The sequence below is a fragment of the Ranitomeya variabilis genome, chromosome 5 (assembly GCF_051348905.1).
Source record: "Ranitomeya variabilis isolate aRanVar5 chromosome 5, aRanVar5.hap1, whole genome shotgun sequence".
In the NCBI taxonomy this organism is placed as follows: Eukaryota; Metazoa; Chordata; class Amphibia; order Anura; family Dendrobatidae; genus Ranitomeya; species Ranitomeya variabilis.
The window spans coordinates 108,354,981-108,375,179 of NC_135236.1; the positions used below are offsets into that span (position 1 = coordinate 108,354,981).

The 20,199-nt window shown below is 40.7% G+C and overlaps 1 protein-coding gene across 2 annotated transcripts in view; it reads left to right on the plus strand.

Annotated features, from left to right (window-relative positions):
* SLC4A5 (solute carrier family 4 member 5) overlaps positions 1-20,199 on the plus strand; it is a 126,553-nt gene that overhangs the window by 37,404 nt on the left and 68,950 nt on the right. For both annotated transcript variants that reach the window (XM_077263110.1, XM_077263111.1), the window contains exons 3-8: positions 9,365-9,525; positions 9,696-9,851; positions 11,201-11,296; positions 11,964-12,019; positions 16,429-16,586; positions 18,053-18,140. In XM_077263110.1, the coding sequence (XP_077119225.1) occupies positions 9,365-9,525; positions 9,696-9,851; positions 11,201-11,296; positions 11,964-12,019; positions 16,429-16,586; positions 18,053-18,140 (715 nt within the window). The remainder of the gene's footprint in view (positions 1-9,364; positions 9,526-9,695; positions 9,852-11,200; positions 11,297-11,963; positions 12,020-16,428; positions 16,587-18,052; positions 18,141-20,199) is intronic.

A 20,199-nucleotide genomic window follows, 5' to 3' on the forward strand; every position in this document is an offset into this window, starting at 1 on the left:
TACCATCCTTCAGGGGCTGTACAAACTCTGCCCACAAAGTGCATCATGACTGTGGCACTGGTGTCAGGACGTAATCTTTCATTGCATGCCCTTCAGTGTTCAGTAGTGAACACTGTGTGTGTGTGCTAACAGAGAAAGAAGAAATGAATGAGCTGGTTGTAATCAAAATACACCTCCCTGCCCAAGAATGCGGTCCCTGAGAATCTGCTTGGGGGCCTGATAAAAGGTCCCCGAGGGCCGTAAATGGCCCCGGGGGCCTGAGGTTCCCCATCTCTGCTCTAAAAGCATGTATTACCATAATCCTCCATTTGCATCCAGATAATAGTAATTTTTTTGGGAAAAAAAGATGATATAATAAGAATTTTAATGCCTCAGAGTTACCTATAATTTCATTTTTTACTTGATAGGTAGTACCCAACATGTGTAGCAGATTGTTGGGGTCTGGATCCTGTGAACCCTGACAACTACTCAAAAAGCCAATCCGCAGCTCTCAGGTTACAGTACAGGCTCCTAAACTTTCTATTGAAGCTCAGGGATTGTTGTGAACTCTATTTTTGGGCTCCCTCTAGTGGTCACAAGCGGTACTGTGTAGTGTTGTCTTTCTGCAGGTTGGCTTCATCACCTGGTTCGTTATCCTTGGTTGGTTTCCTATTTAGCTCACCTGGATACTCAGTTCCTTGCCTGCTATCAATGTATTCAGTGCTCTTCAGATTCCTGGTGACTACCTTGCTCCCAGTCTCTCCAAGACAAGCTAAGTTTTTGTTTGTTCAGTTTCTGATTATCAGCGTTCATCATGTTTTTTTGTCCAGCTTGTTAAAATGTGATTTCTTACTTGCTGGTTACTCTAGGGGACTGAGTTTCTCCCCTCACACCGTTAGTTGGTGTGGGGGTTCTTGAAATCTCAGTGTGGATATTTTGTAAGGGTTTTTTACTGACCGCATAGACCCCTTTTCTATTTTCTGCTATCTAGAATTAGTGGGCCTCTTTTGCTGAATCTGCTTTCACCCCTGTGTATGTGCCTTCCTCTTACCTCACCGTTATTATCTGTTGGGGGCTTCTATATCTTTTGGGGATTATTTCTCTGGAGGCAAGAGAGGTCTTTCTTTCTCTCTAGGGGTAGTTAGTTCCTCAGGCTGGCTCGAGACGTCTAGGATTTTAGACACGTTCACCGGCTGCCTCTAGTGTGGTTGGATAGGTTCAGTTTTGTGGTCAGTCCAGTTTTCCACCTCCCTAGAGCTTGTCCTATGTTCAGTCACCTTGCTGGAGTAATTTGTGATCCTCAACCACTAAGGATCATAACAGGGATTCTGCATGAGTAGCACGCAACAGGCCAACTGTTTAAGTGATCGGTGGGGATCTCCAGACTTGAAGCCTGGATCTGCTACACGTTAGGTAGTAGCTTTCATTAAAAAATTAATTTACATGATAGATACTCCTTAAAGTTGGGTTCAGATGAGCATGTACAAAATTGTCCATTTTTCATCTAGAAAAAAACCACAGAATTTTTCTTCCATTTGATGTTCGTTATGACTGTTTTTCACATCCACGTTTCAACCGTATGTCCATTTATTGCTTTAGTTTTTCTATTCACAATTTTTTTTAAAAAATGGATAACAAGCCAAATTTTGTTTCTTAAGTGTTCTTTGCCATATATCCACTAGAAAGAAATTCCATAACGGTGGTAACAGTATGGCATGCATGATGGCATCCATTTTTTGTGCACTTATTGAATTACATGGGTGAGTCTCTGCAGCAAAAAAGGAAAGGACGAGGAGAAAAGATCATCTGAACTAGCCCTTTTCCCTTTATTAAAAGTCACTTTGCCAAAAAAAGCAGCTTTCCATGTTAGAGAGTAGACATACATGGAGCTGTCGGTGGGGTACCACACTAGCTTGATTTTAAAGAGGGGTTGTCTTTATAACATGACGCTTTTACATTTCAATCAAATATTTACAGTAACTATTTTGTCCACTTTGGATGGTTACTTTTTGTTAGAAGGGTCTCCAATGGTAAGATCAAGGGTATTTTATTGCTCAAACCTAAAAAAATCAGATGTAATCTGACAAAAAAACTTTTCACAAGTGATTGACCTTCGGGGAAAATTAAGAATTGAAATCTGAAATAGGTATCTTTTCATGCTTCACAAAAGTCATTTTTCCCATGATTTGGAGTGGTGGCTCTTGATCTTGTAGAAATCAAGTTTTGTTATTTGCCCATAATGCATGAATAGGAACTTAGAAAACCTACAAGAAACAAAATAAGCAAAACCCCTGCTGTAACTAAATACGGTAAGTAAAAAGCAAAAGTGCATTTAAATAACTCAGGGTTCTTAGTAATACTGTTTTTGATCAAAAATAGCATAATAGCCATCCCACCGTAGACAAGGTGACCCTGATCGGGACGGTCCTACGCTGTCTGAATAGGAACTTAGCAGCTTCCACACTCTTCCTCCTCGTTTATTGTACGGCTACTCACTTATAAAGATGAGGATGGCAAACATTGCAGGCCTGGAAGGTTTAGGAAGCTTAGGATTACGGGGCCTGTTTGATTGTACATCTGCTTAACAATCATTTTTTTCTAAGAAAATCAAAATTCTTAATAGAGTTCCTTAAAGCCTCCCCTTGTTTTAGCTGTAATCCATAATACAAGTCATGCAACTTCTAGTAAATGAAGGAAGAGGAAAACAAACTGAGCAGGATTAGCTTAGCGGCAGAAATGTAAGATATTTACATTCTTTAGTTTCACGTTTTTTGTAATTTACCAGGCTTAGAATTAGTGCACACTGCGTCTGTACAATTAGCTGAATGTGTACAATGGAGAAAACTCTGATCATATATGTTAATGGTTTCAATACCCCATTTCCCAGATGGAGGCCAAAAGAATGACCTTTAGGCTAAGTTCACACTTGCTTGTTTTTGCTACTTTTATTCACAAGCCATCAAACAAAGAAGACCTGCTTAAATTTTTGTACCAGTAGTGGCATAAGTTCACCCAAAAGCAGTATGAAAGACTGGTGGAAAGCATGCCAAGACGCATGAAAGCAGTTATTAAATATCATGGTTATTCCACAAAATATTGATTTCTGAACTCTTCCTGAGTTAAAACATTAATATTGTTATTTCTAAATGAATATGAACTTGTTTTTTGCATTATTTGAGGTCTACAAGCACTGCATTTTTTGTTATTTTGACCATTTCTCATTTTCAGAAAATAAATACAAAATTTATTGCTTGGAACTTTGTAGACATGTTGTCAGTAGTTTATAGAATAAAAGAACAATTGACATTTTACTCAAAAATATACCTATAAAGAGAAAAATCAGACAAACTGAAAATTTTGCAGTGGTCTCTTAATTTTTGCCAGAGCTGTATATACAGTACAGACCAAAAGTTTGGATACACCTTCTCATTTAAAGATTTTTCTGTATTTTCAGGACTATGAAAATTGTACATTTACACTGAAGGCATCAAAACTATGAATTAACACATGTGGAATTATATACTTAACAAAAAAGTGTGAAACAACTGAAATTATGTCTTATATTCTAGGTTCTTCAAAGTAGCCACCTTTTGCTTTGATGACTGCTTTGCACACTCTTGGCATTCTCTTGATGAGCTTCAAGAGGTAGTCACTGGGAATGGTTTTCACTTCACAGGTGTGCCCTGTCAGGTTTAATAAGTGGGATTTCTTGCCTTATAAATGGGGTTGGGACCATCAGTTGTGTTGAGCAGAAGTCTGGTGAATACACAGCTGATAGTCCTACTGAATAGACTGTTAGAATTTGTATTATGGCAAGAAAAAGGCAGCTAAGTAAAGAAAAATGAGTGGCCATCATTACTTTAAGAAATGAAGGTCAGTCAGTCCGAAAAATTGGGCAAATTTTGAAAGTGTCCCCAAGTGCAGTGACAAAAACCATCAAGCACTACAAAGAAACTGGCTCACATGAGGACCGCCCCAGGAAAGGAAGACCAAGAGTCACCTCTGCTTCTGAGGATAAGTTTATCTGAGTCACCAGCCTCAGAAATCGCAGGTTAACAGCAGCTCAGATTATAGTCCAGGTTAATGCCACACAGAGGTCTAGCAGCAGACACATCTATACAACAACTGTTAAGAGGAGACTTTGTGCAGCAGGCCTTCATGGTAAAATAGCTGCTAGGAAACCACTGCTAAGGACAGGCAACAAGCAGAAGAGACTTGTTTGGGTTAAAGAACACAAGGAATGGACATTAGACCAGTGGAAATCTGTGCTTTGTCTGATGAGTCCAAATTTGAGATCTTTGGTTCCAACCACTGTGTCTTTGTGCGATGCAGAAAAGGTGAACGGATGGACTCTACGTGCCTGGTTCCCACCGTGAAGCATGGACGAGGAGGTGTGATGGTGTGGGGGTGCTTTGCTGGTGACACTGTTGAGGATTTATTCAAAATTGAAGGCATACTGAACCAGCATGGCTACCATAGCATCTTGCAGCGGCATGCTATTCCATCCAGTTTGTGTTTAGTTGGACCAGCATTTATTTTTCAACAGGACAATGACCCCAAACACACCTCAAGGCTGTGTAAGGGATATTTGACCAAGAAGGAGAGTGATGGGGTGCTATGCCAGATGACCTGGCCTCCACAGTCACCAGACCTGAACCCAATCGAGATGGTTTGGGGTGAGCTGGACCGCAGAGTGAAGGCAAAAGGGCCAACAAGTGCTAAGCATCTCTGGGAACTCCTTCAAGATTGTTGGAAGACCATTTCTGGTGACTACCTCTTGAAGCTCATCAAGGGAAAGCCAAGAGTGTGCAAAGCAGTCATCAAAGCAAAAGGTGGCTACTTTGAAGAACCTAGAATACAAGACATCATTTCTGTTGTTTCACACTTTTTTGTTAAGTATATAATTCCACACGTGTTAATTCATAGTTTTGATACCTTCAGTGTGAATGTACAATTTTCATAGTCATGAAAATACAGAAAAATCTTTAAATGAGAAGGTGTGTACAAACTTTTGGTCTGTACTGTATATATTTACCTCTTTATATCTAAAAAAAATAATAAACACCGAGATGATAACCCTACACGGGCCATGAAGGTATGAGCATAACAAAATACCAAAGAAAAACCCTCACACAAAAGCCAAAACATAAAAGAATATAACCTTTATTGATACATAAAACAAATGACAACACATAAGGCAGTAACCACTAGTACAGCAGCAACAGTGGGTCCCGCACGGGAAAACCCCCTCAATATAAACAGTAAAAAGCCAAAAGTAGGTACATAGATGCAGCTAGATATTGCTGTGAGCATACATGGGATACACAATAAGTACACATATAGAATAAACTGAATCAAAGTGATTATGTGCTTATTAGATAAGACATGTATCTATATGCAGTAAACTAACATGACCCCATGCAAAAGTGAAAAAGTCAGCTGGACAGCCTAACAAAATACACTAATAAACACTGCATAAAAATATATAGGCATAGTTACCAGTAGGGAGACCCCAGGAGACCCACCACACACTCTTTATATCTAGTAAAGCACTCATTTAGAGGAATTTTCTATAGAAATGCCTGCAATGGCTGGAAATTCCTGCCCGTCACATGCACCGCGGATCGACCCTGCCTGTGGCAGTGTATATTGAATGTACTGATGGCTCACATCCAAGAACATTGTAAGCCGAGAATATTGTAATCTAAGGCCGTTGTTATTTGTAGTCTTCGATTTACTCTACAAGGTCTGCTCTCACCCACAAAGGCGTCTGCTTTCTGCTGCATATGTGATTAATATGGGAAAGTCCAAAGGAAAGGTTTTTTTACATATTCCAATGAAGATCACATGTAGACTTGTTAATGTATTTTATTCCCAGAATAGTGTGACAAATGGGTTGGACATTGTATTCCCATGTTACTCTGACAATTATGACAAATCTGTTGATGTGAGAGAATTTATGAACTGCAAAGCAAAATAGGTTATCAGCAAGGCCACATGTATCTTTGGAAAAGAATATATAGGGAAGACTATTTGTGAGTTCAGAAGAAGAGTGAGGGAGCACATTGGGGGCATCACTAATTCTGGTGATATACCCATTGCTCAGCATGTGATCAATGACCATGAGGGGAATAGAGGTGGGGATTTCCACAAAAAGAAGCATGGTGGATTTTCAGATTAACGGCAATGGTAACAGATGGCCTTAAATATAGCTGCTTCATATAGGTCAGTGGTCATCATGAAGTCCACTTATCGTTCCCGTTCCTACTTCTCTCACCAGCTACCATTCTAGTTGGACATATTATTGTCTCCTCTATGGTTGTTGGCCCTCTCATTTGGTTCCATCTGGCTTACTTTATTCACGTTCTTCTCCTCCACCATGACCTTTTCTTCACTGGTGCACTGAATTTCCTTTATCTGTCCCAATTCCGTCATATTTTTGGTCTGGTCCCTCTGTGATGCTCAGCATATAATATGTTCCTTATTTTACTTACCCATGCTGCCATTTATAGTGGCACTAGATATAGTCCAGCATGTGTTATCTGGTGTTCCTATATAGTGCTGATGTGCCGCACTTTGTATGCTGACGTTACTAATGTGACATATTTGGACAACTCACCGCTCCTCTTTATATCCTATTGCTTCTATATATACAGCTCTGCCAAAATTAAGAGACCACTACAAAATTGTCATTTTGTCTGATTTTTCTCTTTATAGGTATATTTTTTAGTAAAATGTAAATTGTTCTTTTATTCTATAAACTTCTGACAACGTCTCCAAATTTCCAAGCAATGTATGTAGTTTTTTTTTTACAAACAAAAATGGTCAAAATTAAAACAAAAAAAAGTGCTTCCAGACATCAAATAATGCAAAGAAAGCAAGTTCATAATCATTTAGAAACAACAATACTAATGTTTTAACTCCGGAAGAGTTCAGAAATCAATATTTTGTGGAATAACCATGATTATTAATCACAGCTTTCATGCGTCTTGGCATGCTTTCCACCAGTCTTTCACACTGCTCCTGGTGCAAAAATTTAAGAGGTTCTTCTATGTTTGATGGCTTGTGACTATCCATCATCCTCTTGATTACATTCCAGAGGTTTTCAATGGGGTTCAGGTCTGGAGATTGGGCTGCCCATGACAGGGTTTTGATGTGGTGGTCTCTCAATTTTTGCCAGAGCTGTATATTTTATGCGACTTCCATTATTGCTCTGCGTATAGCTCAGCAGGTCAGTATCGACTGAGTAATGGCTCTTTGTATCTTTGTATACTGATGTCACTATGGCAGCGCTCTTGTAAATCACGTTGTTCCTTTCACGAGCCTGGAAGTATACAGCTATGCTTCGAATTCAGGTTTACATCTGACATCACAGAGTGGCGCTCACAGGCCTGTGTTCAGATACTCGCTGCTAGTGAGACGTGCACCAGTCTTATGCTGCTCACTATCTGCCACCATGCTCAGTTATCAATTCCTCACTTTATTTTCTTACCACACTAGTGGGCCTCACACTGTTTATTCCTGTGATGAAAATGAACTTTGCTGAAACACGTTGGATTTAAAGTTTGGGTATAATCCGTCTACGTTAGGACTACACTTGGGTACTGACCAATTGAGAGCGAGAGTCCTTTCAGGACCACAACAGAGGTAGTGTTAGGAATTAGTACTGTCTTGCTAACCCCAAAAGTGATGACCTGGTTCTATAGCACACTACTGTCAATTTTATATTGCTATTTATGGATCCTATGTCAGTTTTTGGGTGACACTATTACCAGGTTTGGTTTGGGCAACTTACACAAAGACTCATAGACTAACTATTTCCTTACTAAGACTTCATATAATCCTGTTGTTGAAGACCATTGACTTGATTTCTGCCTGTATAGTGTGGAACAAGTATATGGACCTTTGAACTTAATATACACTTCTATATCTCATAAACATTTTATTACTTTTAATATCTCACCATATTCTATGCCACCAGTTACAGTGTGTGAATTCCTCTTTTAGAGATGTCAGCAAACTTTAATATAATCATTAAAGATCAATTTTTAATAGTTTGCCTCCTTAAAGAAGCACTCCCGTCAAAGTTTTTAACCTCTTAATATATTGCAGTCATCATATTCTATGGCACTGCGTACTTACAATTGCTCACTTTGCCTTTCTACCCAACTAATTCTTCTCTTTTTCATTAGGTCTATGACATCACATGATTAAATGCTGACTACCTGAATCTGTCTAAGGCTACGCTCACACTTGCATACCAGGGCTTTGTGGAGGGCTGCGTACTTTCTCCGTTAAGCTCCGCCCACTTCCTTACTTCTTCAGTTTAGGTCCAACTACTTCTGCATGCATCCTGCGTACCTATTTTTAACATTGGGTATGCAGGGCATGCGGATGTATGCAGATGTATGTGGATGTGTTGTTTTGACGCACCCGCCGACCGCACGGGAACGCAACTTGTTTTTTGTGCATTTTGTGCAGATGGCGGGTACGTCAAAACGACGCATTCACATACATCCGCATACATCTGCATGTCCTGCGTACCCAATGTTAAAGATAGGTACGCAGGACGCATGCAGAAGTAGGCGGACCTAAACCGAAGAAGTGCAGAAGTGGGCAGAGCTTAGCGGAGGAAGTATGCAGCCCTCCGCAAAGTCCCGGTACGCAAGTGTGAACCTGGGGTTAGCTCTGTATAGAAACAGGAGGTCTATTTTCCCTGCATAAATCATTCCCCTCTTCAACTCCTGACCCAGCTGTTCCCTCCTCCTCCCGCCAGGGAATTTTGCTGTGACTTATGACTCATACAGAGAAAAGAGACTCGCTATTTCTACATAGATCTTACAAAGATCCAGCTACTCAGTTTTTAATCACGTGATGTCATAGACCTAATGGAAAAGAGAAGAATTATCCTGGTAAAAAGGCAAAATGAGTAATTGTAAATACACAACGTTATATAATATGATGACTGCAATATATTAAGAGGATTAAAACTTTGATTGGGGGAGTAAAATTTGACCATTAATGATTATATTAAAGTTTGAAGGGAGTGCTTCATTATTTTTGCCTCTCTCCGGCTGTATTCATCATACTATTGAAAGTTTTCATATGACCTTTATATAAATAATGGTTACTAACATTGCTATTTACATGTTATACTGTGCATAAGGCTTACGGTGCATGAAAACCATCTCAAACAGATCATAACTTTTGTACAGTCCAGTTGACCTGCCACTTATTTACTTTTAGGACAAAGATGAAGTTACTCGAATTGGTAGACGGAAAACCTGTTTCCTATGAGAATATTTTTCCTCTGATCACAAGTTTCTTTGTAATAGCGTCATGAAAATTATCTATTGTACCATTATTTTTTTTTTGCTTTCATTAGGTGGATAAAATTTGAAGAGACAGTAGAAGAAGGTGGAGAAAGGTGGAGTAAGCCACATGTGTCAACATTGACCCTACACAGCCTATTCGAGCTGCGGACATGTCTCCAGACAGGAACTGTGTTGCTGGATTTAGATGGTTATTCCCTCCCACAGATTATAGGTACAACATTTTCATTGGTTCATGAAAAAGTCTTGTTTGAGAAACTTATTGGCAAACTGAAAGTTGCCCTTGGTGCCAGGTCCAAGGTGACAATACAAGGCAAATAAAATGTTTCATGTCATCTCTCTTTCAGTGCTGTGAACATGAAATTAACAATTTTCTTTCTACAGATGACATAATTGAAAAGCAGGTAGAAGATGGGATACTCAAGCCTGACCTCAGGGAGAAAGTTAGTTTTGTTCTATTAAGGAAACACAGACACCAAACAAAGAAACCCATTCACCGATCGTTGGTGGACATTGGAAAATCTGTCTCCACCACTACCAGTAGGTTGAAGAAATTATTCATAACTACAACTTGGAAGATTGCTTTTTTTATATTTTTTTTTGTTGTTTATGATAAAAAAATATATATTTTTATGTTTTTTTTCTTTATAGAAGATATGTGTGAGTAAAGGATCATGAGTTTTACACATAGTAAGGTAGATGTGATCAACAGAGGACAAACTTGATTAATATTGAATCTACTTTTCTTGAGCATGAGTTACAGTAGGTGATTCAATATAAAACTAGAGATTGGTACATGTTCACATGGATGATCCATTACTGTTTTGCCCCATAGTAGTGTCCCATAGCATAGCTCCCAACTGTCCCAGATCCAGCAGACAGTCTCGATGTGTGAGAGCTGTCCCGGGAGTTAAGGGCTACATCTGTGTGTCTGCAATGTCTTGTCTTCTGCTGTGCTGGAGTTTTAATGTTTTCTTTAGGGATGAGAGAATCTGAAATGTAAAGTTTGGGGTTCGTACTGGACACCTAGTGTCCAGTACCAAACTCCAATCACGTACTTTTTCCTGGAAGTCTGTTTTACTGTTTGGTTTTGGTGCCGAATAAAGTTTGTTGAAAGGCTGCAGTGCAGCCAATCAACAAGCTTTTCGGCTGTGGGCACTTCTGGAGCCATCATATCCATGCCAATACTTGGCATGGATGTGATTGGCCAGTTCAACACGTGATCCGGCCTGTATAAATGCTGGATCATGTGTGGCACTGTCATTGATGTGGGGCCCCCTGTTTTTAATAGCCAGCCAAGGTAAAGCAGACAACTGTTGGCTTGTATTATTATACTGTATCCCACTTGTGATATGGCAATACTTCTCAAAATGTTCAGTGGTTAGCAATCTCCTATGGGCAATGCTATAGTAACAGGTACAGAAGACCACAGTGAAGGCAGTGCCCTCAACAGATTTGTCACTTCTTTTCCACCCGGAATTGGTGGAGTGCAACTGGTAATTAAACCTTGGTACTGCTTGAATACACACCCGGACCTCCTTCTCCTATTTTTTTTAAAGTCATCAAAGTTTCTAGTAATACATTTGTAGAACCTGTTATGTCATTAAATATAGGGGAAAATAAATTGGCAAGGGTATGGTAGGGAGCTAGTGTTAAACAAAACCATACCAAGTAGGTAGAAGATTCCTTTAACTACAACCAAAAACTATAGTTGGGGATGCAGATTTTCTCTCTCCCAAGATTTTCTGCCATAAAAACCTCTAAATGAGGCCATATAAACACATTTCTGCTTACATTTTTGTTTTTATGATTCTCGTTTAGAATATATTGTATCTATGTATATTTTGTCACAGATTTCACCTGTATAAATTTTTCTTTGTCTCCTGTAGATCGAATTCCTGCCCCAAGTGCCCCTGCCGGTAATCATCTCCATCGCTCTACGGAGGATCTGAGAATGAGACAGAACTGTAACTATGGAAGATTGCGTAGGTTTCCTCTTCTAGAGGGTTTTATCTGCTGTGTATGTAATGTATGGGGTTGTGCTCTGGGCAGAGGACATCATAAATTACTGAGTTGTTCTGGAGGCAGAAAGCTGAACTATTTCCTAAAGGACAATAACACACAACGTGACTTTATCCTCTTCAGCAAGGATTGTGTTATCCCTGTGATAAATGTTTCCTCCTAACTCGTGCATTTGGATATCTAATTTTCCATTTTGTTTTTCTTATATTTACTTATATTTTCCTTGCAAACTTTTTTTCTTATATCCACAATTTGAATGTAGTTTTGAATCGTTGCGATCAGTACTTTTCATTTAATAGTTCAACACGGTCTAGTATGTACGCTGATCCAAATTAATTTTCACCTGGTATCAGGAGGTAATTTTTCTCCTTTTAGGGCAGACTGGCTCATGCCTTATGTTTTGGGGTTTTTTTCTGCTTTCCTCTGGAATAATTAGGACAAACAAAGTTTCCTCTCTCCCTCCATCCACTCTGGTTGATGATGGACATGTTTTTTTTTTCCCAATAATCAACATAGTTTTTTATTATGGAAAGAAATAATGTTCAAAAATTAAAAAGGTTGTGATGCTGAATGGTGAAAATAAGATGATATTTCAGGTTTTTATCCATCTACGTGTGGTCTACATCCTAGGTCATGCACAAAGCAGAAGTATGAATGACATCTCCGAGACCCCAAGTTCTGATCAGGTATTGAGCTGTGATTATTTCCTTACTGATTAGCAGTTATAGAATCCGGACAATTTCCACTATTAGGCCGGGGTCACACTTGCAAGTGCAATGCGAGAAACTCACGTGAGTCTCTCGCCTCAATACCCGGCACTGCCGCCAGCACTCGGGACCAGAACATTCAGCTGCATAGAAATACATGCAACCGCACTCTCCGGTCCCGAGTGCCAGCGGCAGTGCCAGGTATTGAAGTGAGTGACTCACGCGAGTTTCTCGCATTGCACTCGCAAGTGTGACCCCGGCCTTAGTAGACATTTACGGCATATGTGTATGCTGAATACTGTACATACTCACCAAATATTGTATAGATAGATAATAACTGAATACTATTACACGTCAGCTTTTATATCCTTTATTTTCACTGCTTGATTATCTCCAGAGGAATCTGCCAAAGTTGAAACTAGTGAAATGTGCATGTACAAAGAGACTCTGACCCCAGGTCAAAAGTGAACAGCTTTCACTCTTAGTTTATTCCCACTCCTCCCCTGAGTATTCCGGGTTTTTTTTAGGTTTTTTACTTAAATCTGCCATATGGTTCTAAAGATATGGGCCTTTTAATTTAGTGCTAATTTTATGTTCTTTTGTAAGGGGATGTGGCTCACAGGATTCTCAGGGGCAGGTCTTTATGGTGCTCTGCATTGTTACACTTTAAGCCACACCCCGTTGGTAAAGATTATTAAAAACTAGCACTAAATAAAATGTCCCGTATCTTTGAAATGATGTGGTGGATTAAAAAATAAATAAAAAAAAACAGAATATTCTGGGGAACAACAAAAATAAAAACAAGAGTAAAAACTGGACAATTTTGACCTGGTGACAGCTCCTCTTTAATAAAATGAATGTTTAGCCTTCACAAAATCTTTACAGGTGGAACAGTTTATAAAATACTCAGTTAAAGCATTTTCATCAGCTTTCACCCCGGGGACCAGAAGCTATGATGCTGAGGCCTGTGATTGACTGCAGCAGTAAAGTGACTGAAACATTGCATCATTGGATGCTACTGAAGGCACGCCCTTATAGTCACCAGACCACTGTAGCCAGTCATAGTCCTCAGTGGTCAGGTGACCAAACAATGGACAACCATTAGTTCTGGTCCCAATGCAGACCACCAATACAGCTGTCAAATATGGGGAGATAGGAAGAAAGTGAATTCGCCTAATTGTGTTACTTGTAAGTCATCCCTGCCACAGTTTACGCTTCAATTGAGGCCGGACAAATCCTAATGTTTTTGATAATGTTAATTAAGTGTTTACAATGGTGTTGGGGACTGAGAGGGCAGCCAGGAAGGGTCAATTAAGTGAGAAATTAACCACAATTCTCTACTTTATTTTATAAGAGCAATCAGTTTAAAGCTATAAATTAATTAAATGGGTCTTTCACATTATCCCTACTTGTAGAAGGGGCCCTGGGCAATAAGTTGATCATGACGTGTCCAACTGCTGGGATCATCAGTGATCAGCTATCTGTGAGGAACCCTGGCAGTAAGTGTTCAATTTCCCTGCACTCCACTAAGGAGAAATGGAGCATTACATGGTGCCTATTCAGATCAATCAGTTGTCTGTGGAATGCAAGACAGGACAAGTCCTCCAAAGAGAAAGACACTCTTTGGAATCGGTCACCATTCTCGTCAAAAGAGGAGAATCCTGAGCAGTGAAATCCCCTTTAGCAACTGAGTTTTCTAAACTTGACAGCCCCCTTATTTGTAACAACCAAAGAAATATAAGACACATGCATCATAAAAATGGGATCACCACACCAATAATTTTAGTACAATATAACAAAGTTTTTATTATTAGACAATACCACACAAAAACTGCATTGTTTTAAAAACATTTAAAAAACCCCACAAGCAAAAAGTGGGAGATAAGGGTCCATAGTAAATGAGTAAAATACTCAACAAAAACAATGCACAGTCTATGTAACCTTTGTAAATACAATTCTCAGAGTGTGTTATAGTATACCATGATATGAGCCAAAAGATATATACATGCTGAGTCTCCCTAAAAAATACACTCAAATAGCCAAGTATCACAGTGCCATATTCAAGATACAAACAGCGTACAAAATTACACAGCAATACCCCACATGGATTCATAAGGGGCCCTGGATATCCTGGAGGTGCTATGGGATTATTTCCTGTGCAGCAGGAAAGTGAAAATGCCACTATACAAGAAACCGCACCCCGAGACTCAATACCTTACCACCCCACAATGAGACAGATAAACTCCATTAGTAGCAAAGGAGACTGTGACATAGTCTGACCCACGCGTATCGACGCCTAGGCGTCTTTCTCAAGGTCCACAGTCATCTAGTGGTGTGGTCCCTGTTTAAATACATAATCCTTAATCAATAATACGCACCAGGTGTGCAGCATGAAGGCGACGCAAAACAAAGGGAGGATGTCTGTTCGGCATGTTATGGTATGTAGTGCGCAAGCGCTAACTACTCTGTCTGACCAGAATACTAGTCATAGCGTACTGCTCATGCGTGCCCGGCAGAAATATCACCATGACAACCACCATGCATTGCAAAGTTAACGTAGGGTAAGGGAAGACTGAACCCAGTCTAACGCGGTATGTCTCCACTTCAGGCTACAAATGCCTGTCACAGTTCGGTATATTAGATGGCAGGATCGTAGACTATAATAGACTTATTATAATAATAAATGCTCGGGTGCCGCATTCCCTCCCCCACCAAGAACGCAGACTCCAGCGCTTGGCGCATGCGTGTTGCGACGAATAAGTCGCCATGACAACGAAAACTCGTCTGGAACAACCGGCTGACCTCCTCTGCCTGACCGGAGTACTAACCATCAAGTACTGCGCATGCGTGCCCAGCGGAAATATCACCATGACAACCACCACGCATTACAAAGTTAACGTAAGGTAGGGGAAAACTGGGGCCAGTCTAACGTGGTATGCTTCAAGCTACACGTGCTTGTCAAGGTACGATATATCAGATGGCAGGACCATAGGATCCATTACCTACGGCATGTTATACTGATAAATGCGCGGATGCCGCAATCCCACCCCCATCGGAAACGCAGACTCCAGCGCTTGGCGCATGCGTGGTGCGGCGAACAAGTCGCCATAACAACGAAAAACTCGTCTGTAGACGAAGAAAAGGCAGGGTATTGAACTCTGTAGTGCGGTGTGTCTCCGCTAAAAAGCAAATGCAAGAGCCAGGATTTTTTTAAGATCTTTTACGATTTTTTACCAAACCCATTTGTTAGGAACTAAATACAGAAGAAGCTTAATGAGATAAAGAGAAAGCTTCTATGTATTACTATATCTGTCAAGGACCATACACAATGGGCTATACCCAGAAATACATGAATATTGGCAAGAGTTTTGCCCCAGAGGGTATGCTGTAGATAATAATATGAGGGAAGCTGCGGCAGAGTATTGAGCTATAACCATGCAGTGCCCAAATTAGAGACAACATAACTGGCTTACTGACTTACTATTAAGTGAGTTACGATGTACCTACTGTAATCATTAGGCCAATCGACAAACGCCCTATGGGCAAATATAAATGCTTCTAATATTTGCTGCCCGACCTAGCTATTCATAGCCAACGAATAACAACCTGGGGGCCTGATAAGCCAAGAAGTGCAATCTGCCCCACAAAACAAATCTTCAAGTTATAGTAAACCGGTAATAGTGGTAGTAGTGGGGGGACACAGCATGCAAAAAATTAAAAAAAAAACAATATATTCAGTTAACCCAGACAATGTGTTTCAATAGCCATAAAAAATGTCCATATGCAATTGCGATGATTCTTTAGATTTAATGTAGACCCTCTCAAACATAGAGGACAGCCATAGAGCATATTCAATCTTCTCTTCTCTCATAAGTCCAAATGTCACCGGCCAATCGTGGATCTAATGGAAAAAAAGGAAAAGAAGGGAAAAAGGAAGAATAAACAGAAAAGTCCAGAACTCGCCTCCCAGACCCAGATGGCTGTACCAATAGTAATCCACAAAATACAAGTGGCACAAGGGTCACTATAGTTTTTTGTAGAAACCCGTGTACAATAATTCCTCATTCAGACCCCCGGGTGCCAGGCTATTCAGTTCATAAATCCAACGGGATTCCTTTCTCAGGAGTTCATCTGTTATTCTTCTGTGGTGATCCCATTTGTATGATGCATGTGTCTTATATTTCTTTGGTTGTTAGTCTACACTGACATGAATCAGGTGATCCCCTGTTTATTCTTTAAGACTGATGGTGCCTGCCCACCCTATATTTCTCCAACCCCCTTATTTGTAGCTCACCCGATGGGCGGAATCTATTGTCCTTAGAAATCTGTGCCTATAAGCCCTTGAGTTGCAAATTTGATTCTGATCCTGTCCCTCTTTGTTCTTCCAGCTGAGAAATAAGTTTATGAAGAAAATCCCTCGCGATGCGGAAGCTTCCAATGTTTTTATTGGAGAAGTAGACTTCTTAGACAAACCATTTGTAGCATTTGTACGACTGGTCCAGTCTCTAATGCTTGGAGGCGTCACAGAGGTTCCAGTGCCCACAAGGTAATGGCTAACATTTATATTGACTTAAAGGGAATCTGTCAGTAGGATCAGCCCTCCTAAGCCGTCTATGTGGGCATTTAGGTCATAGGAAGCTGAATAATATGATTCCTTGATATCGTTAATACAATATCTTATTCCAGAGAAATACACATTTTTCTTAATATATAACTGAGTTGTTAGATCTATGGGCCGGACATAGATCTCCCTGAGAATCTGCCTCCAGAGATTATTATAAATGAAAGAAGGCGTTACCAGTATCTGTGATCCAAAGTCTTATTCCATAGAAATCCACGTTTTTCTTAATATGTAAATGAGCTTTTAAGATCTATTGGCCAGACACAGATCTTCCTGCAAATCTGCCTCCAGAGATTATTTTAAATGAAAGGGTCGCTACCAGTGTGAGACATGTAGATCAGGAGAGCGGACTCTCAGTCATTACTTGTCTCACACTGGTAACGCCTCCTTTCATTTATAATAATCTCTGGAGGCAGATTCTCAGGGAGATCTATGTCCGGCCCATAGATCTAACAACTCCGTTATATATTAAGAAAAATGTGTATTTCTCTGGAATAAGACATTGTATTGCCGATATCAAGGAATCATATTATTCAGCTTCCTATGACCTACATGCCCATATAGATGGCTTTGGAGGATTGATCCTACTGACAGATTCCCATTAAATCTCTCATAAAGCAAAAATAAAGTGAAATGGTACAGATACAAGGCCCGATAGCTATAAGGGGGGGGGGGGGACAAAAACAGCATGGTCCTATATCAATAGTTTTGTTTCCATGACACATTGTCTCAAAGGGATGGCTACATTTTAATTAACACTGAGAAAAGTGCTGTAAAATACCTCCCTAATGATTGCATAGCCAAATGTAATGCTGTGCTTAGTGAATCTTAACCCCCTCCTCTGATTAACCATAACTTTATTGAGTACCCAGCCTTTTGACACATACAATAACCCCATTAAAGGGGTTGTCCATGGAAGATGAGTTATCATGTAACAATAGGATAGATTATACTGTATCTCCTAGCTGATGGAGGTCTGACCACTGGAGAATGCAGAGATGTCTGGACAGAGCTTGGACATTATGTGGACATATTCTCCTCTAGCAGTTACCAAAGTAATACATTGTCTTATACAATATGCTAGATTTTTTCCACCAAGTACATACAGATTTTGACGCAAAATTCCTCTCTATAAAAGTGGAGTAATATAGTCGAAAATAAAATAATAATAATAATTATTATTATTATTATTAAACACGACAGAGAGCATCGCTGGATTGTCAGTGCTGGATCATCATGGAAAAGAATAAATGAGTAGAGTTTCCTTATATTTTTGTAATTATTATAATGTCAACAGCTGCAGTATACTGTATGTAAAACTTATTTGATCATTTCCATATATAGAAGGGGTTTTACTGATCCTAACTATATTATTCCTCCCTCTTTATTAGGTTCCTTTTTATTTTACTGGGTCCAATGGGAAAAATCAAGTCTTACATTGAAATTGGCAGAGCGATTTCAACCTTAATGGTGGATGATGTAAGTAATAAATACTACATAGGTGATTTTCATGCAGATATATTAGTGCACATAGCCCCGATTCATTAACACTAGCGTTTTGCATTCCAGTCATGATGAACATTACGTTGGAGTGAAATGCACCAAATTCATTAAGATGCGGCATGCGGGCGATTGTTAATTAATTTGGCGCACCTTTCAGTTGTAACAGTCACAGTGGCCGTGGCCGAGGGCCGCATCCATGCCCCGCCACGCTACAGGAAGGTGGGGATCCTGGCTGGGTGGGTGTGCTGTTACCTTAGCGATACGCCACTGCAGAACACATGCTGCCACTTGGTATGACAGCCCAGGACCCAACAAAGTAGAGATGAATGAGGGAGAGCAGAAACCAAAAACACACTTTTCTTTACTGAACAAACTGATGAGGAGTATATACATCAGATAGGAGGAATAACCCTTCTGCCCATTCTAGTCACAGCAACTTCACAGTTACTCATGCATTTCTTCTGATTTATGTTACATTACCGCATTTACCGTAATCAGTATGGGAATCTCCATCTTCCCTTTGTGTGAGGATCTCACCAGCTGAGTTGTGTCTGTACGACTCTTCTCTGCTATTCTCAAAGTCCATTCTATGAGGGCCACACGCTCCTTGTTGTGCCACTGCATTTTCAGTTCCTCATAGGAGAACTCATGTCTTAGCCTGGCCATCTTCTCCTTCTATGACCCTCAGGTTTGGCTACACTTTCTTATCTACTATAGATAACATTTTTGTAGGCCCCATTTGCCACTCGAGTTAAGAAATCCTTCCGCAACTTAATCCGTGTTTACTAAAAGCGTGCTATCTGATTATGGTCTCTCCTCTTCGCACACAACACTCCATTTCAATGCAGGTCTGCTAACATTAAGACCATACGTCTATCTCTTTTCAATATTTTTAACTATATGCCTAACATCAGGAAACTGTATCTCCCATTTAACACCTCCCACCATGGGCTGGCCCAAACAATTAACCCTATCCACTAGTTAGCTAAGTTCCCCAGGCCACTAGATAGATAATGCAACATTCACAACATGGCAATGTGGAGCGACCAGCCAGGGCTGTGGGGATACTCGGTACCGGGCCGGTTCTTAAAGGGGACGTGTCACGGCAGCAGTGACCCGGTCCGTGGCCCTGGGCGTCCAATAAAAGGGGTATAAAGTTTATGGGATAAATGTTCGTGACGCCACCTGTGGTACTCGGCAAATGTGAGATGTTAGCCGACGCTGCTTGAAGAGACCACTGGGGTACACTTTCCAGAACCCTCTTTCATATGTCCTTTCCTGGCCATCTCTCTGCGCTGGCTTCAGCTCTCCTGCCCTGTGCCTGCCACACAGTGTCCCAAGCCAGCAGCCGCTGATCGGTGTGCACTAAATCCCCCTGAATCCTATATGGATGCCTTTTCAGCAAATGTGTGCAGATGTGACTCTGCTTCCTGCGAAATCCACAGTCTCCGGTTATTTAGCTGCATCCTTAGTTTCTCCACTAGAATCAGGCTGGTCCCCTGACTAGGACCTGGTCCCTCAACCGACCACACCAGCGGATACAGACCCCACGGATGGATCTCTCACTATCCGTGCCCCTAGGACCCCCTTCTGTCCTTCTGGGAGCTTCCTTCTGCTTCTCCCTCTCACTTCTCTCTTCTGTCTGTCAGGAGCTGCAGACCCTCATGTCTGCTCTGCTCTCGCAATCTCCCTAACCTTTCCTCCTAATTAGCTCCTCCCCTACTCTACCTACCCCACCCACTCCTCCAACACCCTTTCCTATCCAGCCTGGGATGATGCCATCCTCCCTTAGGGTACGCCCAGCTGCCCCGACTGAATTGTCTAGTGTTGGATGCAGGTGTGGGGTTCTGTGCCTTACCTAAGAGCGGAATACCACACCTCTGGATGAGGTGCAGTACTCTGTGGCGACTGGACCCCAGGGCGCCACAAATGCATTATATAACTATAAGATCTTAAAGGAGGGTGTCAACAGCACTCTTTTACACAACAGCCATGCACCACCGCAAGACATGTACGTCAGTCTGGGATTGGTGTA